This window comes from Heptranchias perlo, chromosome 2, assembly GCF_035084215.1.
Source record: "Heptranchias perlo isolate sHepPer1 chromosome 2, sHepPer1.hap1, whole genome shotgun sequence".
Classification (NCBI taxonomy): domain Eukaryota; kingdom Metazoa; phylum Chordata; class Chondrichthyes; order Hexanchiformes; family Hexanchidae; genus Heptranchias; species Heptranchias perlo.
In genome coordinates this window covers 48489461-48513995 of record NC_090326.1, presented here as the reverse complement: position 1 = coordinate 48513995, position 24535 = coordinate 48489461, and the positions used below count along the sequence as shown (strand labels likewise).

The following is a 24535-nucleotide window of genomic DNA, read 5'->3' as shown; positions in this document are numbered from 1 at the left end:
TACTGTAAATACTGACGCAAAGTAATCGTTCAACATGTCCGCCATTTCCCCATTGTCAATGACAATATCCCTACTTTCAGTTTTTAAGGGGCCAACACCGCTCCTGACCACCCTCTTTTTCCTAATATAACTATAAAAGTTCTTCGTATTGGTTTTGATATCCCTTGCGAGTTTCTTTTCACACTCTCTTTTTGTAGTTCTTACTATCTGTTTTGTGACCCTTTGTTGCTCTTTGTATCTTTCCCATTCGCCAGGATCTGTGCCATTTTTTGCCTTTTTGTATGCCCTTTCCTTATGCCTTATACTGTCCCTTACCTCTTTAGTTGTCCATGGCTGTTTTTTTTTGGCAAGTAGAGTTTTTGCCCCTCAGGGGTATAAACCAATTCTGTATCATGTTAAATGTTTCTTCAAACATTTCCCACTGATCATCAGTCGTTTTACCCATTAACAGATTTGCCCAGTTTACTGTGGACAGTCTCTGTCTCATCCCCTTGAAGTCGGCCTTACCCAAGTCTAGAATCTTAGCAACTGATTCACTTTTTTCCCTTTCAAACAATACATTGAACTCGATCAGGTTATGATCGCTATTGGATAGATGTTCGCGTACAGTTAAGCCGTTAACTAAATCTGGTTCATTACTCATTACTCAATCTCGTATGCCCCCTTGTTGCCTCTAAGACATACTGCTGTAGAAAACTATCCCGGACACACTCAAGAAATTCGCTACCTTTCTGACAGTTGCTAGTCTGCTTTTCCCAATCTATGTGAAGGTTAAAGTCCCCCATTAAGACCACTATGCCTTTGTTACACGCTTGTCTAATCTCTGTATTTATACAATCTAGCACTTCAGAGCTGTTGCCAGAGGTCCTATACACAATTCCCACTATAGTCTTCGATCCTTTCCTATTTCTCAATTCAACCCATAACAAGAAAATGCAGTGACGCACCAGAAGTGCAACTTTACAGCTTCTGACAACGAGAGGCAGATGGGGGAGGTTCCTATATACGATACAAAAGGAAAGATCATGTGGGTAACATCCTAACATAAAAATATAGTAAAATATACTGCGCCTTCTGTGATTTGTGTGTTTGGCATTTGTGGTTTCTATTAACAAGGGGGAATCCTAGTGAAACTGAAAACTACCAAGGAATTGGCTCTTATGGTAGTTTTTGAGATTGTTAAAGCAAGTACATCAAATTGGAGGCCTGGAGCATAATCAGGAATGAATAGGCTGGATTTTGCTCTATAAAAGAGAACATCTTGCAAATAGTGAACATTTTATGATTGAATTTGATATTAGGTTTGAGAAGGAGAAGGGAGAGTCTCAGTAAACTGGGCTGAACTGTTAATAGGTAAACTTACAGACAAACAGTGGGAAGTAGTCAAAGAAATAATTGGTACGATACAAAACCAGTACATACCCCTGAAATGCAAAAGCTCCTCGTATAGTTAAGAAACCATGGTCAACAAATGTAAGGAGTCGCACAACACCAGGTTATAGTCCAACAGCTTTATTTGAAATCACAAGCTTTCGGAGCTTTGCTCCTTCACCTGACGAAGGAGCAAAGGAGGGGGGTGGTAGGGAAGCACTCCTGCTCTTCCTGGCCCACAAGCAATGTTGGAAAAGCACTTACCTGCCGGATCCGGCAGTTCTTGCCTCCCTTCTACTGCTGGGTTTCCCAGCCCACAGCGGTTAAATCTAAATGGCTGCTAAAATCTTAGACACGCAGCCTCGTTAACATATTTAAATTACTCCCCCCCCACCACCACCACCACCACCACCACCACCACCACCAACCCACCCTGGTTAAACTGGATGTAGGCGCATTCGTGGCAGGTTGGGGTCGGGTTTCACATTTTTTAAGAATGTGACCCCACCCCCACCCAACCGCCAAAATCCTGGAGGGTTAAAATCGTTCTCAATTTGGCAAGATGTGACAAGTGATGGGTCCCCAGGCATCTGTACTGGGGCCTCAGCTTTTCACCATATATATTAATGACTTGGATGAAGGAATAGAGAGTTGTATATCCAAGTTTGCAGACAACAGTAAGTTCGGAGGCACAGTAAGTTGTGTAGATGGGGGCAGGAACTTACAAAGCGACATAGAAAGACTAAGTGAAAGGGAAAAACTATGGCAGATGGAGTTGGATGTGGGGAAGTGTCAGGACATCCATTTTGGATCCAAGAAATATAAATCAGAGAGGCTACTAGCTGTGGAGGAGAAAAGGGATTTCCGTGCCCTTGTGCTCTGATCACTAAAAGCTAGTGCACAGGTACAAAAAGTAATTAAAAAGGCTAATGGAATGTCAGTCTTTATCTTAAGGGGCTAGAATACAAAAGTGTGGAAATTATCCTGCCTAGGTCCTTCCACTACATCAAAGGCAAATCTCATTGTATAACTGATGAGGAAATTCTGAAAAGGCATGGGTTGGAAGGTGTTATTTGGAGGTTGAGTATGATACCACAGGCTTACATATCCAGGGTGTGGTGCCTCCTTTTGTTGACTAGGTTGCAGAAAAGCAGTTCTCCCAAAGGCAGATATCCATTATACTGCTGATGAGGAAATCCTGATAAATGGCAGGACATGCTGGAAAGTATTAGCTAGAGGCTGAGTAAGGAACCACAGGCTTATATATCCAGGGTTTGGTGTCTACCTTCTTTGATTGGGATGCAGAAAGGCAAGCAGTTGCTATGGAGCCTTTGTGGAATACAGTACTAGCAGGCAGTTTGCACCTGGGACATTGTCATCTTTTCTTTTTGTGGGTGCTAACAAAACGCTAACTTATCTTTTCTCTTTACAAATGCTGACTGACCTGCTGCGTATTTCCAGCATTTTCTGTTTTCAGATTTCCAGTCAATGCGATTTCTCTTTGTATTTGCACAATTTCAGATGAATTGCGTTGCTCATCATGCCACCCATGACAAATTGCTTTGATCTGCTGTTCGCCTACCAAGGGCTCAAACCCATGTTTTTCTGTTGTCTTGTGACCAACTAGTGACTATCCTCTTTTGGTGGGGGGGGGGGGGGGGGTGGGAAGAAAGGGGCAGAATTGTGACCAAGATGAGATGGAAGATTGGAAGTGATGGAAGATTGGAACCATTCTAAGTCATGAAATTTAGCGTGGGACCTAAATTTTAATAAGTGTTCCCCTTAAATGAGGCTTGAACATTGCTTGTAGCATGGCCTCATTCTGTCTCCTAAAATCACATCTTGGAAAATTGGACACCTGAGGTTGCATAGCCGATTTTATGCCCTGCACCAGCTATTGGCAAGTTTCTGCACTGCTGACAAAGCCTCACAAAAATCAATCCTCATTATCACAATTAAAATTTATCACAAAACATAAAAGCAAATCACAAAGGTTTCACACTTATCAGTATGTCCAATTATGTACTGACTGCCTCTCTAATTAAATAATGAGAACACAAAATATCAGCTTACCACAGAATTTAGAGGAAAGGGGACTCCTATTAGAGCAGCCATCAGTGGAGCTATATCAGCCTATGCATTGCAAAAAAGAAACAATTAACAGCACAAATTTATGGTGACCAGAAATCAAAAAGTAACGTGAAGTCCCATACTTTTACAAATCCAACAAATAAAGGGTCCTGATAAAAAATGATGGTTGCTGGAGTTGGTTCCAATTCAGAAGAAGTGCAACACAAATTAGATGATAAAAATTAAAGGATTGTCACTGTTTTACTTTCCCCAACTTGTCAATCAAATGAGTAAGCAGGTGATCGGATTGAAATCCTCCATTTATACCACTTTTAAGCCATCCTTTAGCTGCATGGAATGGTAAGTCCATCAACTTTTCTTCCCTTCCTCATGAGGCATTTTACTGCTCCAATGATGCCCCATCTTAGATTGGAACATACCATATGGGTATTCGTGGTTGTGAATCTGCAACCAACCGGTTAGTGAAAAGCCCAATACCACCAGGCAGTCTATGTACCTAGCAAAGAGGCCAGGAGCAGTATTTACATTGAGTTAAGAACACCTGTTTGCCATTACTCTCCAATAAAGAATGACAAACAAAATCAGCGATGCCGGTGCCTTGGATAGAGAAAGAAAATAACATACAAAAATACAGGGCAGAAGGGGAGAAATTATAAAGGTTTTTAAAACATTCAAGCTCCATTATATTCACATGAGATCCATTAATTATCAGTATTTTGAAAATTTGTCATTAGTAATTTATATTAGAGATTTACTTAGTTAACACTCCAAAAAAACTTGCACTTTGAAAAATGAATTATTTTGCAGTTTCCAGTAAAAGAGTTTCTATGAGCAACTGTAACAATTTTGAAAATATTACTTCATAAAAATCATGTTCATGATTAACATTGAAGTGTTTTCACAGGGTTTCTGCAACAGCTACACGGCATTCTTGTTTATTCAGTTGGATAACTTTAACAAAAAAGGGCAATTCTGTCACACAAGTTGCTAAATTAGTTTCAGAAACAATGAAACTTGTACTTACTGTACACATCAGATAAAAACTAACACTCCATGAACATCTCAAACACTGGGAGCCCTGTGCCCATATACTGTGAAGTGGAAAGTTTGTGTGCAAATCATGGCAAAAAGCAGAGGTACAAGAAATATTAATATAAGAATGTAGAAATGAAACAAAGCCATTAGAACTCACTCAGACCTCCAGGCACTGTTTCCGTACCCAGGCCATTTTTTTTCATGTTCCAAACCCAATCTTTCTCCCTTTTGCTGAGTCAGGAACTGACCCATTTCCTTTTTGTTTCATGGAACATAACGGTTGCTGGGACCGTGGAATTGTCATGCCAAGCAATAAAAACCATCAAGGATGAATAATGTAGGGTGTAAAGTTAAAATAGTATTCTACAGTTTTGCTTGATTTGTCTGGAGGTGGGGTAAATAGAAACTATGCTAACCCTGGGCAGATTAATTGGGTAGAGTTCGTGATCCAGTGGATTCTGTGGAAGGAACAGTTTGATAGGCCAACGATCTTCTTAAGGTTCAGGATTTATGGTCTTATGGTTAGGTCAGCTGGGTCAGTATTTATTTATTGTGGTAGTCTATTCCATAAGTTGATAACTCTAAAAAGGAAAAAAGGTTCCGTGAGTTTGGCTTGTGCCATCTTCATTTTATAATCACATTCTCTGATTCTCCTTCTGAAAGATCATAGTTCTGCCCTGTTTCATTTCATAAGAGGCTCTGGTGAAGGTTTTTGGGTGGTGGAATAATCTTGACATGGGAGGGGACGAGGAAGTCGCAAGTCAAACCGAGGTCACGCTCGCCAGATCTCCGCTCAACACTTCAGATGGAATTTAGTGTGTAGGAAGCTCTTGTTGGAACTGGGCAAGAGGTTCATTTAAATAACATTCAAATTAATGATAATGAATGCACATGCAGTTTCCCATGATTCACACCAGAAATGCAACATACATTCATCCTATCCTTATAAAATGGTTATTCCCAGTTGGTAGATTGTGTACTGACAGGAAGTCAGCATTTAAAGAGATGATATTTTTGCACTTAGATTTTTGGAGCCGACAACAGAAGAATATAGTAGGTGTCTTTTTTTCTGCTGGGATATTTATTTTCAGAGTTTTTACCAAGAGTTTTGCCACATTCAGCTGCTGCAATTTAAATTTGGACAATGGGAATAATTCTATATTTATGCCACTTAGAGGAAGTAGAGGAGCAAAGGAGGGATGCTAGGCAAGTGAGGTTGTACCAAGGGAGTTAACCTGCACCTGCTGTTCCCCTGGAACCTGGATATACAGGCAGAAGTGTACTTGCCTGGACTTGTCAGAGGAACTCTGTCTTTATAGACTGTGACTGACCAGAGAAACTGTGGCAGAGCTGTACTGCATGCTGGACCCCAACCTCCAGTCAAACTCCACCACAGGTACAGAAATGCCAGTGGCTGTTTATGTCACCATTTAATCAGATTTTATAGCACTGACCCTTTCTGTGTGTTTCTCTTTCTCTCTCAGCAGCCCTTCTCTCCCCAAAGTGAAAAATGAGCACATGAAAATTGTTTTCCATTGAAACCGTACCTCAAAAAAAATCATGCTCCAGATTGTTTGGAAATCATTTGGCGAAACAAACCCAAATACAATTACAGCCTGAGCAAAGGCACATTTTCCAGTTGTTGCACAAAATTATGTTGATGTGTACATTTAAATTCACCACACTGTATGTGCTCAAACTGTGGCATCATGGGAATTGTGGACACAGCTGTAATTGGTAATTCACTGCAGCTGACAGAGTCATAGCTCTGGGAAGAATATCAATTCCAACTCCAGATGTGTGAGTGGAGTTGAGGCCCCAAGAGCAAAAATGATACAATAGTTCACAAAAACACAAAGGTCAATTTTATAGGGAAGTTTAATTGCGTTATTGCCAAATATTTAATCCTTTAATGTCTTTATTATTTTGACATTAGAAATTTCAGTTATTGAGGGAAAGAATTAACAACTGAAAACATTTGCTAAATATATTTTGAGCTATTTGGTTAGTTCAATTTCTCATTTTTTAAAACTGGTGGATATTTATAACTTCTCATGGTTACGGTGTTCTGATTTGTTGCAGGCAAAAAGATTGATTTTTTTTGGAATATTAAATGTGTGAAAGTATGACACAGAAATTTGCCTAATACAGAGCATCATGCCAGAGTGAGGCACAGGAAGTATGATATGCCTGAAGTGTAATGTGATGGACAGGAAATGCACACTAGATACAACTTTTTAAATATAAGACGACGGATGGATAGGCTGTGGAGTGTTATGGGATGTCCTGATAATATCATAGCGCAATTTATAAATGCAAGCTCTTCCTTTTGCTTTCTTATATTAGTTGTTGATCTTTGCCAATCACTTGGCTCATACTTCTGCCAATTCTAGTTTCAATTAATCCCAATTATTGTTTTCATATTCAATGTCAATAGTTTAGGCCCTCCCATCCCAAAAAACATTTGGTTGTTCCCATCATTCCTTCCTTTATATTCCATCTACCCCTGAAAGCTCTACAGTAATTTACAAGATCAATTTCTTTCTTTTAGAAGCCACTCACTTGTTATTTTATTTATGCCCAAATAGTCTTGGAAGCAACCCAGATACCAACCCACTGTTGCTTTAAATGTACCCACCATATCTTTATATTCTGAGTTCCTATGACAAGTTGAACTCAAAATTTTAACCTATCGTTTCTCTTTACAGATTCTGATGGACATGTTCTGTATTTCCAACATTTTCTGTTTTGTTTCAGATTCCCAGCCTTTGCATTTTTTCTTATAAACAAAAGATATATTAATAAAGGTATATCATAATTTCCAATGGTTCAAATCTGCCCCTCTTCATTTGCAAGCTCCTTGGCCCTTCTTTCTAAAAGTTCTTGCCCTTGCCACAAAATGTATAATTATCATCTCCCTTACATATCTCACTGTCCACATCCTTCACAACTTAGAGTCCCCTATTACAAAAGGATCACCCTGCTCAGAATTATTCTGCCTTTCCACTTCCTGTACCATTTCATCCTCATTTACTACCTCAGTTGTTTTACCTACTTTGGTTGGAGTCTGCGTTATCATTCCTAGCCTCCTTGTTAATCCAGTTCTGCAGAGTGGTTTAAAGACTTCCACCAAATGTTGGCCACTGAGTTTGAACTTAATATGGTATCAGGCACAATTACCGAGGCCTCAAGGAATTGCTGGAAACCTTGCAACTCCTCCAATACTTTCATCTCTACTTTTAACTCAGCCACAACCTGCTTGGATAAACTCCCCAGTCTCTCTTCCTCCCTCAACAAGCAACACCTTTCCCCAGCTACATAGTTTGAACATAAATATCCCACATCCCTTACATTTCAACCTCTCCTTAACCTCAATTTTTTTCAATTTACTCCTTTCTTTTGAAGGGAATTTTGATGGAGTGCCCAGTATTCACTTAGCTAGCGTTTCTAATGGGTACAATAAAAATCTTTCACACAACTAGGTTTCCTGCGTGACATACATATCACTGCGTCAGATTCAAATAATGTGTAGTGCTTCATCAAATTTTCTAAAGACTTTCCACGATTGCTAAGAGTATAGTTCATTTAAAACAGAAAGATTAGTTTGGTTCCGTTATTGATTTGTAACTAGATTCAATGATTAATTATACAAGGAAAGGCAATTTGTTAAACAAGCAGAGTACAGGCACGATGTTTCTCAAGCTCAATGTAACTGTTAAATTGTGGATTATGACAGATCAGATGGGAAGCACTTTCCCCTCAGGTTTGATTACAAGAGGAAGAACATACAGCACAACTTAAATATCACAATGAATGTAAAAGCTAATGTTCAATTTTGAACAAATTAAGTGTTTTACCTGGTTTACATCTAATCTCTTCCAGTCATTTAGTTTCCATTCTGAAAGAAATAGCGAAACAAATTTTAAAATAGAACAAGGACTGGATATTCCCTGTGCCCTCAAAATTCAACACATTACTGGAGAGTGAAGTTAGAAACTGCCTCGGGAACACACTCCACTGCACCTCCGTCCACTCATTTCCATCTCACAACTGAATGTGCGCTCCTGCTACCTGCCAGCAAGTCAGTGGCTGCATGCAAATGAGGACAGGATGATGGGATGTCGTCATATTTCCACCCTCCCCAACGTGAATTACAAGGTCAGTGATGAATAGGAGGGTCCAGCGGAGGCAATGTTCTGATGCCAAAGTTTGTATGGCATTTGTACAAGATGAGATTACTTTGGTTTTCTGGCATAACCATTCAGGGCTTTAGTAAGAGCAAAGCAAGAGCAAAATAAAATTCACCGTGCATCACACCTGCACATGAATACATTAAAAATGGGAATGGAGAAGCTTCTGCTTGGGATCAAAAGCTTACATTATCCTCTATCCTGAATGGTGTGTCTTAAAGGTTACCCCACAACCTCTTCAAGGGGAAATTCTCTTGGGCAGCAACTAAAAATACCACTCCATCTGGCCTTCCTTGAGGAGGAAAAGGAGCTAAGGGGCCAATGGACAGTCCATCTGCACAGGGCGCAAATGAGAAGGATGAGGAGTTATCCTGCCAGCAGAGTTCACAAACCTTGCTCCATCTTTCTAAGGAGCAGCGCATCAGGAGACACTGTTTTCCAATGGAAACGCTGCATGACTTATGTAGGATCGTCAAACTGGACTATAGATCATCTTGGACTCCAACAGCACTGTCAGTGGATGCGAAATCAAAGGCATCAACATTCAATATTCCAGTCAAGTGCAGAGGATCTTTGCAACATCTCAGTCCATGGTGCACTGCTGCGTCAGGCAGGTTATCGATGCCCTGTTCACCAAAGCTGATTAGTTCATCTTGTTTTCCCTCGACACAGTGGCTCAACGGGAGAGGACATTACAATTTTTCAGAATGATGGGCTTGCCTAGGGCTCACGGGGCTCTGCACCATACCTATGTGGGCATCTGAGTGCCATTTGTTGAAGCTGTGGCATACAGTAGCAGAAAGGGCTTTTACTCCTTAAATGTTCAGCTGGTCACAGGCACAAAAATCATAGAATGATACAACACAGAAGGAGGCCATTCGGCCCATCGTGCCTGTGCCGGCTTTTTGAAAGAGCTATCTAAATTAGTCCCACTGCCCTGCTCTTTCCCCATAGCCCTGCAAATTTTTCCTTCTCAATTATATATCCAATTCCATTTTGAAGGTTATTATTGAATCTGCTTCCACCACCCTTTCAGACAGTGCATTCCAGATCATAACTCACTGCATTAAAAAAATTCTCTTTCATCTTACCTCTGGTTCTTTTACAATTATCTTAAATCTGCGTTGTCTGGTTACCAACCCTCCTGCCAGTGGAAACAGTTTCTCCCTAATTACTCTATCAAAACCCCATATAATTTAGAACACCTCTATTAAATCTCCGCATAATCTTCTCGGCTCTAAGAAGAACAATTCCAGCTTCTCCAGTCTCTTCACCTAACTGAAGTCCCTCATCCCTGGAATTATTCTGCGTGTTAAAATGTTCCGTTACAATACAGTATCAGGTTCTTCTTCACCCTGTTGCCATAAAATGATACTTTTGAAAGGTGACAAATTTAAGCTTTAGTTCATTTTGAGCAATCAAAATAGCCTTCTGAACTGGATGACCCAGCGGTGGTTACTGTCAAGTTAATTATGACATGTTTGTCGCAACATTATGCTATTGAACACCAAGCACAAGCAGAAAAAAAATATTTCTTCACCTCAAATCACATCACTATCTCCTTTAAAAAACATTTTCAGTTCATGCAATGTAATAAAAAGTTACTCAGATTTCAGGTATATGAGGTAGTATTAACCCTATTAAACTAAACCACTAAAATATTCCTAAATTTAACATTTTACACCCTTCCACCTTGTCTCTACTATTTTCTTATTTTTAAATTATAATGTTTCTTTTACTTTACTTTAATTGCTTGTCATGGTTTAGGATTTTTGACCATTTTTCCACAGGAAGAATTTGGGAGAAAAAAAATTACTGCTAATATTGGGTTTTTAAAAGCATAATGTATTCAGACAAGTTACAAAAAAGAGAGACCTGACTTTTAAACCAATAATATTAAATGCAGTTCATTATACCTTGTAAAAAATCGTCCTGAAACTGTTGGTTTGAGCTTAGCTGTGGCCCATCTACTCCAGCACCCCATGCGACCAATGGTGTTAGGGTTTCTGAGGGGTGGCCTGCACCATGGGAACCTATAATCACCAAAGAAATTCAGGAATTATGCATAATTCTGATGAGCCAAGGTACATATGAACATATGAAATTAACAGACAGGAAAAGAACAGCTGGTCAATCAAGTCTGCCCCACACGATGATGGCTGGAGCATCATGACTAAACAAACAACCCCCCCGCCTCGTATTCCCATAAACAGATTTTGACTAAAATATGAAGACGCTAAGGAAATTGTACTTTTGCTTTATGGTCTTCTGCATTTTTTTCTTACACACAACGCACTAAAAAATTTTAAATGAACAGTTGTTTCTCCCACACAGACTTTGTTCATCAGCTGAGCAAAATGGTTATTTTACAGAGAAATCGCTCACTGGTGAAACTGGGGCCGATCTTCATCTTGTTGCCTCCCATTTACGCTTGTAAATGGAACGAAAATTGCAACAAAAATAAAAAACGACTTACCATTAAGGTCTGCCCGTTGTGATTTTCGGGCGGACCTTGATTCAGGCAGTTAGTGCTCCCGCCGGAAAACAAGCAGGAGCCTAATAAAGGCAGGCAAATAGATGTCAACTGACGTTGGTAGGACGGCCAACGCCACTTTCGTCTCAAACCACCCTGCCAACACTACTTCCTCAAGCTGCCCACAAACCATGGGATACAGTCAGGAGCACCGTTCCCTGTAAGCTGCGTGTGCGCGCGTCCGCGCAGCAGTCCGTTGAGTGCCGCGCACTTCGGCATTCCGTCCGTGCATGGCCAGAACCAGAAAAAACCTTTTGCCATCAATTCCTAAATAAAAAAAAAATCTCATGATCCAATAGAATTACTCCTGGTCGGAGACAATCTGGGAAAAAAAAACCTGGGCCAAGCCTCCCAGGAGCTGGATCATCATACCCGGCAGGATCATGCACTGGAGTTTCGTAGGCCCTGGTCGTCCTAGTGGTGCTGCCTGTATTCGGAATCAGATCCAGCTCTGTGCGCACCAAGGAACATCAGTTCAAGGTAGGTGTTTAGGGTTCGGGGCAGGGGTCGGGGGCACGCGATCTAATAGGAACAGGAGTAGGCCATTCAGCTACTCGTGCCTGCTCCGCCATTTGATAAGATCATGGCTGATCTGTGATCTAACTCCATATACCTGCCTTTGGCCCATATCCCTTAATACCTTTGGTTGCCAAAAAGCTATCTATCTCACATTTAAATTTAGCAATTGAGCTAGTATCAACTGCCATTTGCGGAAGAGAGTTCCAAACATCTACCACCCTTTGTGTAGAAATGTTTTCTAATCTCACTCCTGAAAGGTCTGGCTCTAATTTTTAGACTGTGCCCCCTACTCCTAGAATCCCCAACCAGCGGAAATCGTTTCTCTCTATCCGCCCTATCTATTCATCTTAATATCTTATAAACTTCGATCAGATCACCCCTTAACCTCCGAAACTCCAGAGAATACAACCTCAATTTGTGTAATCTCTCCTCGTAACCAATCTTTGTGTCATCAACAAACTTAGATATGAGACTTTCTATGCCTAAGTCATTAATAAATATTGTGAATAATTGAGGCCCCAAGACAGATCCCTGCAGGACTCCACTAGTCACATCCTGCCAATGTGAGTACCTACCCATTATCCCTACTCTCTGTCGCCTTTCACTCAGCCAACTTCCTAACCAAGTCTGTACTTTTCCCTCGATTCCATGGGCTTCTATCTTAGCTAACAGTCTCTTATGTGGGACTTTATCAAATGCCTTCTGGAAGTCCATATAAATAACATCCATTGACATTCCCCTGACCACTACTTTAGTCACCTCTTCAAAAAATTCAATCTGGTTTGTCAATAATGGAAGGAGTTGAGGTTTTGACCTCAGATCACCACTAGAATCAGTTTTGTTTCTCTGTGTCGCTTTGTTGAGCAGCCTGTGTTGCATGACAAGCTTTTGTTCACACATTCTTTAGGGTTGGTATTATTTATTCCAAACAGCTACTGCATGCTGCTGAGTGTTGCATTTTAAGTGTAAATCATAGAATCATACAGCATAGAATGAGTCCATTCAGCTCAGATCATAACAGGTCACTGAGTAAAAAAAAAAATTCTCCTCATCTTCCCCCTGGCTTTTTTGCTAATTATCTTAAATCTGTGTCCTCTGGTTATCGACCCTCCTGCCAGTGGAAACAGTTTCTCCCTAGGTACTCTATTAAAACCATTAATTTTGATCACCTCTATGAAATATCCCCTTGAACTTCTTTGTTCTAAGGAGAACAACCCCAGCTTCTCTAGCCCCTCCACATAACTGAATTCCTTCATCCCTGGAACCATTCTGGTAAATCTCCTCTGCACCCTCTTCAAAGCTGTGAAATCCTTTCTAAAGTGTGGTGCCGAGATTTGGACACACTACAGCAGCTGAGCTCTAAAGAGTGTTTTATAAGGTTTACCATAACTTCCTTGCTTTTGTATTCAATGCCTCTATTTAGAAAGCCAAGGATCCGTAGGCTTTTTTTTAAAAAAACAATTTTTCAACTTGTCCTGCCATCTTCAAAGATTTGTGTACGTGAGCCCCCAGGTCCCTCTGTTCCTGCACCCCCTTTAAAATGTCACCATTTAGTTTATACTGGAGGGGGGGGTCGGGGTCGGGCCTCTTTTGCCTAGCTGAGTTTTGCCCTTTGGTGTATTAAAGATGGTGATTCTTGCTGCAATATGGTTTCACATGTGTAAGCCTAATCATTAGGGGCACTGGTGGCTGGGCTGAGTTTTGTTGGGGGCACTAGATCAACGATACGGACAGCCATCTTCTTCTCCATCATCATCTGGCTCGGCATCTACAGACTCTGGGTCTCAATCAGGATGTCCCCATTCCTCTGGTGACAGTGTTTACTTTTAAGATTTCTATAACCAGTTTTGTTTAATTAAAAATCCTTTGACAGCTCGCCTTGTTACAATTATCCATTATTTTGTATGTTTGTTCTGTTTGTTATATACCCTGAATAATGTTTTTTTAAAAAAGATCTTCTATTCAAAGTTGTGATTTTCTTTTTCACGGTAGCGGACACACCCTTTAAATCGGTGCACAAACTCAAATTCATTCTGCACATGGCCAAAAAAAATGAGAGGGAACATTGGTCAGGAGCCCCCATTGTCGGGGTGCACTTCTGCTTGAACGACAGAGACTGATCCGATGGACTCTTCAGGTGCTGTTCAGAAAGGGACAGTGTGAAGACTACCGCTTTTTTTTTGCTGGTAATATGAGCTTCTTATATTTTTTTTCCTCTGCTAGGAAGGACATTTGTCCGTTAGTTAGTTTGAATCACTTATCCTTCACTAAAGGTATCAGCCATTCTCCAGTAAATACATTGGTGCAGCACCACCTGGTGGCAGATGTAAGGTACTGCATTAAGAATACAGGTAAACCGCTCAACATCAGTTGATTCAGTTTCTGAACTGGAAAATTTCATCAACTTTGCTTCCAATTTCCACTCTTCCCCCGCCTCCACATGGTCAACCCCTTCCCTTTCTCGACTTCTCTATCTCCATTTCTGGGGATAGGCTGTCAACCAATTTCTATTATAAGCCCACCGACTCCCGCAGCTACCTTGAGTATATTTCCTCCCACCCCGCTTTCTATAAAAGGAATCTATTCCCTTCTCCCAGTTTCTCCGTCTCCGTCGCATCTGTTCTGACGATGTCACTTTCCGCACAGTGCTTCCAATAGGTCTTCCTTTATCCTCAACTGAGGATTCCCCTCCACTGTAGTTGACAGGGCCCTTGATCGTGTCCGTCCTATCTATTTCCGGCACTTCTGCCCTCACCCCTTCCCCTCACTCCCAGAACCATGATAGGGTCCCCCTTGTCCTCACCTTCCACCCCACCAGCCTCCACATTCAATGCATCATCCTCCGCCATTTCCGCCACCTCCAGCCCGATCCAACTGCAAAACACATCTTCTCCCCTTTCAGCATTCAGAAAGGACTGCTCCCTCTGCCACATCCTGGTCCACTCTTCCATCACCCCCAACACCAGCTTTCCTCCCCGTGTGAGCCCAGGAGATGCAACACCTACCCTTTCACCTCCTCCCTTCCCACCGTCCAGGGCCCCAAACACTTCCCAGTGAAATATAACCAGAAAATGTAACTAAAGAATCTAGCGTTATATAAATAGATACACGGACACTATTATATTCTGTAAACTTGTACTTCTTTTAATTTAGTTTACTGTATTCACTGCTCAAAATGCGATCTTCTCTACATTGGAGAGACCAAATGCAGATTGGGCGATCACTTTGCTGAACACCTCCGCTCTGTCCGCAAGCGTGACCCTGACCTGCCAGTCACTTGCCATTTTAATTCCCTGCCCCACTCTGACCTCGGCCTCTTACACTGTTCTAATGAAGCTCAAGGTAAGCTCGAGGAACAGCACCTCATCTTTCCTTTAGGCACTTTACAACCTTCCGGACTCAACATTGATTTCAATAACGTCAGATCATAACCATTGCTCCCATTTTCTTTTGTTGGATTGCAGCTGTGAGTGATGGTTCAGCTGTTGCCATTTACAGCTCTTCTAGACCGATCTTCGATTTCTTAACCGTCTCATTACCACCCTCCTTGCCTTGCACCATCGTCCTTTTTGTCATTTAATCACTCTTGCCCTCCACCCTATCACAGACCTTCCCTTTTGTTCTTTCCTCCCCTCCCTCCACCCCCCTTTCCCTGGCTCTGTACTTGCTTAAAAACTGTAACATCTTCCAGTTCTGACAAAAGGTCTTCAACCTGAATCGTTAACTCGGTTTCTTTCTCCACAGATGCTGCCTCACTTGCTGAGCACTTCCAGCTTTTATACCAGTTGATTGATGGTCACATAATGTTAGGTGCTAACAGAGGTTACGTTATATTTTGCATACTATCACGCTGCCAGTGCCACCAACAGGTGCAGTATCTTTGGAAACCTGATATATAATTAATAAAGGTTAAGAGATAATAGTTAACGTGGCTATCAATACGCTGCAGTCTAAATATTGTTGTCCAGAAACATCAATGCTCTTACCCCACTCAGTCATCCCATGATCAGAAGTGTAGATAAAGGCAGTTTTCTTATCATTTCCGTAGAAGTCTTCAATGACAGATACAACTTCCTGGATACCTTTATCTACTATTCGGATATTTTCCTTATACTCACTGTAAAATAAATGCTCAGATTCAGTTGTTAGAAAAGCAAATTGACTCATGACTTATGTAAATTACAGCAGTGAACTACTGGTCCTTTACCAATATAGTCCAGCTAATTAGAAACCCAGAAAATATAACTGAAGAATCTAGCGTTATATAAATAGACACACGGACACTATTATATTCTGTAAACTGTAGAACAGAAGGTGCTAGTCAATATGTTCAAAGCATTTGTACAGTGACTGGATGATACAGGCAGTTGGAATGCTGGCTTTTCAACGCTGGGACTTCAGCTTCAGTCCAGATGGAGTGAACATCGGTTATCCAAAGTGAAATGAGTCTGGACAGCCTCAAATCTGTTCGAAGCCTATAATATGGCTAATCAGAGAATCATAGAAAGATTACAACATGGAAGAAGGTCGTACGGCCCATTGAGTCCACGCCGGCTCTGTGCAACAGCAATCCAGCTAGTCCCACTCCCCAGCCCTATTCCCAAATGTTTTACTTTCAAGTACTTATCCAGTTACCTTTTGAAGGCCATGATTGATTGAATCTGCCTCCACCACCCCCTCTAAATCGAGCAATCCCTCAAACAGACAGGATATTACTTAGCACAGAAGATACACAGTTGAATGTCACACTGCTGGAATAAAGGAACTTCTTCTCAGCTCAGATACTGGAGTAGTTTAGTGAATATAATACGACCTGGGTGTGCTACTTACGGACGATGAATGCAAAGAAGAAAATACTGATCTTCCATAGTAATATCATACTCACCATAAAGTGTACAAAATCCATAAGAAAATAAACATTAGAAATCTTTCCAATAAACCAAATTTCAGAGATATTTAAAATTAAAAATCCAGGCTATTCCACTTAGCTGCTCAGGGATCCGAAGAAAATAAAAACAAAATCAGAAGCTAGCAGTGGATTTTAGTGGTACTGCTCACCCCCACCCCCTATCTAACAATAGGTTATTTTACTGCAACAGACCACAGGATTTATTTAAACTCATAACCACTACATGTTTAATTAATTTGACTGGGATTACTCATTAAAAATATATAAAAATCCTAGATACGTAGCAATAAACACAGCTTGCCTAGTATTCTAAAAGTCTGTCGGATTAATGGGCTAACAAAGAAAAAGGAGATGGTGATACCATTGCATTGCAGCAATAAGAGATATTACTACATAGAGAAGCTCTAGATCCCCCAATGATCTGGTGAGTAAATGCACCGTGCGATTTGTCCAGAGAGATCAGTTGGCCCCTGGTTGAATCCCCAGCCTGTGGTGAGTTAGGTAATCTCAGCCTGGACAGTTTTTGGGGGGGGGGGGGGGGGGGGGGGGAGGCTACAATTCAGCTCAGTGTCTCTAGCTGGGAAGCAGGGAGGAAAAAAAATAAGGGCATTGCTTCTGATCACTGTCCAGTGACCTCTACTAGAAAATGTGTACACATGGATATCAGGTGAGAGCAGGGTCTGGGATGGTTAAATAACCTGCTGACATTCACCGTCCAGTCACACATGAAGATTGGTCACTCGGGGGAGGTAGAAGAGGAACGGTCAAAAAAGAAAACAAGTGTCCGAGTACTGAAAATTGTAAGAGAAATAAAAAGTCGTTCTGTGAACGTTTTAACACAGTATAAGCTATAGCAGAAGTCTAATTTTTGCAATGGCAGGCTGCCTCCAAAAATTGGAACACCATTTCAGAGCACTCTGGCCCACTATAAATTATTGGAAGTTTGTGTCTGAATAAGTTCCTGGAATATTCCTTTAAACTTTTATTATAAACAGCTTCTCTCCACCATTGGTTCAAATGGCACAAAGTTTCTGGTGAATGTTGTGTTTTTTTTTCTGGTTGCACTGCACACTCACCAACCTCACACTTTGCATACACTGCCCGAGACATAATGAGCTTCATTATTATTAACATTGGAAAGAATGTGGATTAATCCGGTGTGTACTGCACTCTCTCAGTGGGAAGGCTGCAACTGCAGATTGTAATGTGCTTAAGATCAGAAAAAAATTAAAAATGAATTTCCTAAAATGTCTGTTCAACAGATGCCAACCTTGCCACAAGTAGATATCTTCATGTCGAAGAGTTGGTCTTATTTCAGACCAGGAAGAAGTAACAGTAATTTGAGTACAACCGCATGAAAATCCTGGTCAACAATGGCATCAGCATGGCACAAATATTGTGATCAGTTGAGAAATGCTACCAATGTTGGACTTAAAGTAATAGTTGGAATGGCAGACTGGCTTGAAAGCTAGTCTGTGTCTGTTTCAGAAGCACATAGTATTGTAACAGGATTTTTCCTCATTTAGCATCTCGTGGTCAGCTGGAAACACATTTGCTCACAAACAGGCATGGGGCCAAAGCAGCCAGTTATGCTCATCACAAGGGAGCATTTAATCATTTCCCGTGACAACATATGCCCATGAAATACATTAAAAAAATCACCTTAGAAATATAATGATATGAAACTTGACCTCACCACAGGCATCACTTTGCATTTAAAAAGTAATTATGTCCAATAATGGTAATAAGCTTAAACAAAAATTAGACTTGTAAAACTTTACTTTGTATAATGTATATTTTCATACAGCAGATCTGGAACTTGCACTGCAGACACCAGTTGGTGGCTTTTTCTTCTGTATCCTTTTGTACAGTTTTGTTTCTCACAGGTTACACTAGTTACAACAAGACTGAAATAGTGCTATGCACCAAGTTTTAGGTCAATTGACACCACCAGAAAAATGAAATCCTGATGAGAAGAATTTTAACTAAGAACGCTATTTACTGCGGAATTCCAGGTGTTGCTAATAGAAAGTTACTGCGAAGCAGAAAAAGTTTCAGGCATGTTCTTGAGCCAATGTAAACAAAAGCATATCAGTTACCTGATCTTCCAGCTTTGCAAATGGTATTCAACATTTCAGGAACTATTTTGTGTTTCGTTGTAACATCTTCTACGTCATCTGAGCAGGCAGACGGGGGGCTCGGTTTAACACCTTATCCGAAAGATAGTGGAATGCGAATTTTTTTAAAAATTCGTTCATGGGTGTAGGCGTCGCTGGCAAGGCCAGCATTTATTGCCCATCCCTATTTGCCCTTGAGAAGGTGGTGGTGAGCCGCCTTCTTGAACCGCTGCAGTCCGTGTGAAGATTCTCCCACAGTGCTGTTAGGAAGGGAGTTCCAGGATTTTGACCCAGCAACGATGAAGGAACGGCGATATATTTCCAAGTCAGGATGGTGTGTGACTTGGAGGGGAATGTGCAGGTGGTGGTGTTCCCATGTACCTGCTGCCCTTGTCCTTCTAGGTGATAGAGGTTGTGGGTTTGGGAGGTACTGTCGAAGAAGCCTTGGCGAGTTACTGCAGTGCATCCTGTGGATGGTGCACACTGCAGCCACTGTGCGCCAGTGGTGGAGGGAGTGAATGTTTAGGGTGGTGGATGGGGTGCCAATCAAGCGGGCTGCTTTGTCCTGGATGGTGTCGAGCTTCTTGAGTGTTGTTGGAGCTGCACTCATCCAAGCAAGTGGAGAGTATTCCATCACACTCCTGACTTGTGCCTTGTACATGGTAGAACGGCTTTGGGGAGTCAGGAGGTGAGTCACTCACCGGAAAATACCCAGCCTCTGACCTGCTCTTGTAGCCACAGTATTTATGTGGCTGGTCCAGTTAAGTTTTTGGTCAATGGTGACCCTCAGTGTTGATGGTGGGTGATTCAGCAATGGGAATGCCATTGAATGTTAAGGGGAGGTGGTTAGATTCTCTGTTGCTGGAGATGGTCGTTGCCTGGCACTTGTCTGGCGCGAATGCTACTTGCCACTTATCAGCCCACTCCTGGATGTTGTCCAGGTCTTGCTGCATGCGGGCACGGACTAAGTCATTATCTGAGGGGTTGCGAATGCAACTGAACATTGTGCAATCATCAGCGAACATCCCCATTTCTGACCTTATGATGGAGAGAAGGTCATTGATGAAGCAGCTGAAGATGATTGGGCCTAGGACACTGCCCTGAGGAACTCCTGCAGCAATGTCCTGGGGCTGAGATGATTGGCCTCCAACAACCACTACCATCTTCCTTTCTGCTAGGTATGACTTTAGCCACTGGAGAGTTTTTCCCCTTATTCTCAATGACTTCAATTTTACTAGGGTTCTTTGGTGCCACACTCGGTCAAATGCTGCCTTGATGTCAAGGGCAGTTACTCTCACTTCACCCAGGTTTATATATATAACCCAGGTTTACCCACTCGGTAATCATACCCAAGGCCCTTCATCACAGATATCATTCTGGATAATGGTCACTGGATTTTCTCCAAGGCGAGTAGATCTTTCCTAAGGTGGGCCACCCAAAACTGAACACAATACTCCAAAGGAGTCCTGATCAGTGCTATACATAATTACCACAACACTTCCTTGCTTGGAGATTCTATCCTTCTTGTGATGAAGCCCAACATTCCATTAGCCTCATAGTTTTTTGAGAGGGCAGATATGGTGGGTAGGGGAAATGCAGTGGAGGTGGTGTACAATGGACTTTCATAAAGCCTTTGACAGGGTGACACAACAGAAACTATTGGAGAAGAATGAAGTGTATGGAATCTGGGGGTGGATTTCAGAAAGCCTGGTTAGAATGAAGGAAAAGTGAGTAAAAGTTAAGTGCAATTTCTCAGAGTGGTTGGAAATGGTTAGTGGTGTCCCACAGGGTTCTGTTCTGGAACTACATCTGTTCACTGTGTACATCAATGATTTGGATATAAGGCTAGAGGTAGTGGTGGCAAAATTTGCAGATGGTACTAAAATAAGAAGCATAATAAACAATTCTAAGGATCAAAGGGAACTGCAATTAATAAGATGATACAATGGGCAAAAAAGTGGCAGATGGAATTAAATGTTACTAAATGTGAGGTGGTACATTTTGGTTAAAAAAAAGTAATAATTACACTTTGTATGGAAGAAAGTTGAATGATTTGAGAGTTCAATTTCACAAGCAGTACCTCAACTGGATATGGCTATTAAAAAAAATCCAATTAAATACTGTGTTTTATGGCAAGAGGCATTGAATATAAGTATCAAGATGTAATGGTGAACCTATATAAAACCTTAGTAACACCACTACAGGAGTACTATGTGCAGTGTTAGGCATCACATTATAGGAAAAATGTTGAAGTAATAGAGGAGGGACACTGCAGATTCACTCGGATGCTGCCTGGAATGAGGAAATACAAATACAAAGAGGGATATGAAAAATTGGGGCTGTTTTTGTTAGAACAGAGGAGATTACAAGGCAATTTGATAACTGTTTTTAAAATTATGAAGGGATGAGACAGAATAGATAGAAACACGCTGTTTCCAGTCATTGAGGGGTCTAGAATGAGGAGACATAGATATTAGATTAAATGTAAGATTTAGGACAGAGGAGAATTATTTATTTATTTATTTTACACAAAGGGTTGAGGGGCTGTGGAATACACTGAGTTAGTGATTGAAACAGAGACCATGTCAATATTTTAGAACAGACTAGACAGGCGGTTGAAGGAAAAAGTGATGAAGGGATATGGGAACAGGGCGGGCACATGGGATTAGGACGACTGCTCACGTGGAGGACAAACATCAACACGGACTGTTTCCGTGCTGCAATCTATATGTAATTGTTTGTACCTGTGAACTAGCTTTTAATAACTTACACCCCAGACCCCTAACTTCTTTTGTCCATCCATTCCTCATTTAAACTATAATTCCACCCATCATTCTCACATCCGAATGTACTAACACTCACTTTATGTTAAATTGCATTTGCCATCATTCCACCTGTAAGATTAGGCCTTTTACATTATATTTTTCTAGTATAAAAAGCTCAGGTTTAGAATAGGTGTTTTTAAACATATAAACCACTCACTTTTAGGTTAGGCATTCAAATACATATAACTAGCTCACGCTTATAGAAACTAAATTAACACAAACAGCTAAAAATACAAAAATGGTCAAATTAAATTACCCATAAGGCAGAGGGATGTAGCTAACAAAGGATGCTTGTAAAACATGTTTTTACAGCACGGCTGTTTTAAGGATGAGAAACAAGGCACTGAGGAAGTTCAGACACTGAGAAGGGGGACCTACACATTCCATAGTCTGGAACAAGTGAGATAAAAGACAGTCAGCTGTGAACAACAATTTGTGTGTACGTGATGAGACCACTAAGAATGGGGCTTTAGACAGCTTAGGATTGTAGAGGTGTAGGACGCGGATCGGTGAGGTTACTTTCCTCTACTCGAAGAAAGAACAGCTAATTGTCGTTTCTTTTCTTGTATGCTGTTGCTCAAACATTGTGTATACTAAGACCAATGTTAAGACTTGTCACACAATAAACGGATTAGTTGCAACCATATCTGGTGTCAAGATTCAAATTCTCTTACACACCCACTCGCTTTATCTAAGCCCTTCTTAAAATTTTCTGCTTCCTTCTTGACCATACCTCTGATCCTAGTATCATCTGCAAACTTTGATAATAGTTTCCAAATCTAGATCATTTTTATATGCAATGAAAAGGGGAAAGATGCCTTTCATTCCGATTCTCTGTCTCTTTCCTCCCAATAAATGTCCTATTCATGCTGTAATATTATCTCTAATTTCTTGCACCTCAACTTTAGCTAGAAATCTCTAGTGTGGACAGTGTCAAATGCCTTCTGTACGTCCTTATATACACAACATCCATTGGTCCTGCTCTATCCTTCACCTCACTGACTATCAAAAAAATAATTATTAGGTTAGCTAGACATGTCTTTCACACAACCAAATGAACTTGCCCTAATCTGCTTGTACTTATCCAAATGCTCACTTATTCTGTCCTGATAATGGATTCTAGCAATTTTCCCACTACTGATTTTAAACTCACTGGCACATCGTCCTTAATTTATCCTTGCCTCTGTTTTTGAATAATGATCTAATATTTGCTGCCTTCCAATCATCTGGAACTATCATTGAATCTAGCAAACTTTGGGAGATGAAAAAGCAAGACCCATAGTGCAGGAAAACTATTAAAGTTAAAAAGAATTGAAGAGAATTACCTTGACATTGGCCTGTGAGCATGTCCATTTGTGTCCAGCCCAAGTAAATGCAGGAAATAAACAACCTGATCTGCCCTCATTTTGTTTGAGAGTGTTTCATTACTTTTGGCAAATTCAAAAAAGTGCTGTTTGAAAACAGAAAAAGAAGGCGGCATTGTGATACTGAGCAACAAATACTAGTTTGCACAGCCAGATGCAGAGTAAAGTTCCTTCTACTCTGGCCCCATAACATGTCTCAGCTCCAGCCTCAGAAGAACGCCCCGTACTACAATATTTTTCCCATTTCCACACCTCAAGTGAGATTGACAATTACTGTTAAATTAGGGAAAGCTTTGTGCTACCTAAGAATTGGATTGCGACTGTTCAAATCCATTTCACATAGGATCCTCACAGTGAGTAAACAGAGGAGATTTTCATCCAATCAGTCTGAACCAGATTTAAACCCAGGTTCTGGAAGTGAAAGATTACTGCCTAACACATGGCACCACTCATTTCCCCCAAAATGGATTTCTTATAAATGTATTACAGTATACCATTCCCTAAAATTAGGTCAGCAATATTCTTATCTGTATTATCTATACCATCCAAGTTTCAAAAGCATCAGTGACAGTTTTCAGTTAGCTGCTAAAAAAATGGGAAACTGTTTACAGCACCAACACCAACACATTAAAAAGCAAGAGCTTCTTATAGTAAAGCACCGTATTTAAAAGTGGACAATCAACATTTCCTGGAAGAAAGTCAACATTTCCCATTTAGTGTTCATAAGTGTCCAATCAAAAGAAGTACATTCCAGTTACCTTGACTTCATTGAATACCCAAGTGTCCAGCTTTGATGCGTCTTTAGCGGCAAAATCCTCCTTATCGGGTGGGTACATCTGTGTATAAACATGGTCACCGCTGGCACCTGTATCATACAAGAATTTGACAACTTAAGCCAGAAATAATTATGATTTCTTCTTAACAGTGAAAAATAGGTACATTTATATACACTAGAGTTTGCACACCCTAATCAAACAAACAATGGATCATAATGCTCAGATGAATTTATCAAAATTTCTATGATACTTCAGTTGAATTACTTTTTTCTCTCTCTTAATCCAGTCTTTCTTTCCCTCTTTATTTCTCTTTCTGTACCCAAGTTGACTCTAAATCACCCTTCTTCCTGTTTCTTTCTCGGTCCTTATAATCTCATTGATTAAGGTGATTCACTGTTAGTCCTGTTCACCAAGGTCCCAAATGCCCTGTTAATCAGCTCGCAAAAAATTTGAGAGTTGAAGGGTGAGGGAAAAAGTCTAACTAACGGGAAACGTCACATGATAAAACATCAGCCCAGAATTTTTTGGAGCGGGGTAAGACCTTTTTGCTAATCAATGTGTTAAAGTCTTTTTACACGCATTTTTATCTAGGTGTGAAAACTACCTAGTAACCAATTCAGTGATGTTTTAGAGTCTTTTTCACCTCATCAGGTGCTAGGGATCAAGCACTTTAGCAATTAGTATGGGTGTAGGTGTTAAAACAGCCACATCAGGAGCTACTGCTCAAGCTTTGAGATGCTTATAATGAAATTTTTAAAAAATGATTAATCATTAAATACTGTGCAACATTGCTAGATGTGATTAA

At 40.8% G+C, this 24535-nt stretch overlaps 1 protein-coding gene across 6 annotated transcripts in view; it reads right to left on the bottom strand.

Moving 5' to 3' along the window:
- The window catches only part of pign (phosphatidylinositol glycan anchor biosynthesis, class N), a 141142-nt gene that overhangs the window by 86608 nt on the left and 29999 nt on the right, over positions 1-24535 (bottom strand). For all 6 annotated transcript variants that reach the window (XM_068001866.1, XM_068001868.1, XM_068001864.1 and 3 more), the window contains 6 exons: positions 23713-23819; positions 22916-23040; positions 15726-15856; positions 10604-10720; positions 8355-8395; positions 3445-3504 (listed from right to left, as the gene is read on the bottom strand). In XM_068001866.1, the coding sequence (XP_067857967.1) occupies positions 3445-3504; positions 8355-8395; positions 10604-10720; positions 15726-15856; positions 22916-23040; positions 23713-23819 (581 nt within the window). The remainder of the gene's footprint in view (positions 1-3444; positions 3505-8354; positions 8396-10603; positions 10721-15725; positions 15857-22915; positions 23041-23712; positions 23820-24535) is intronic.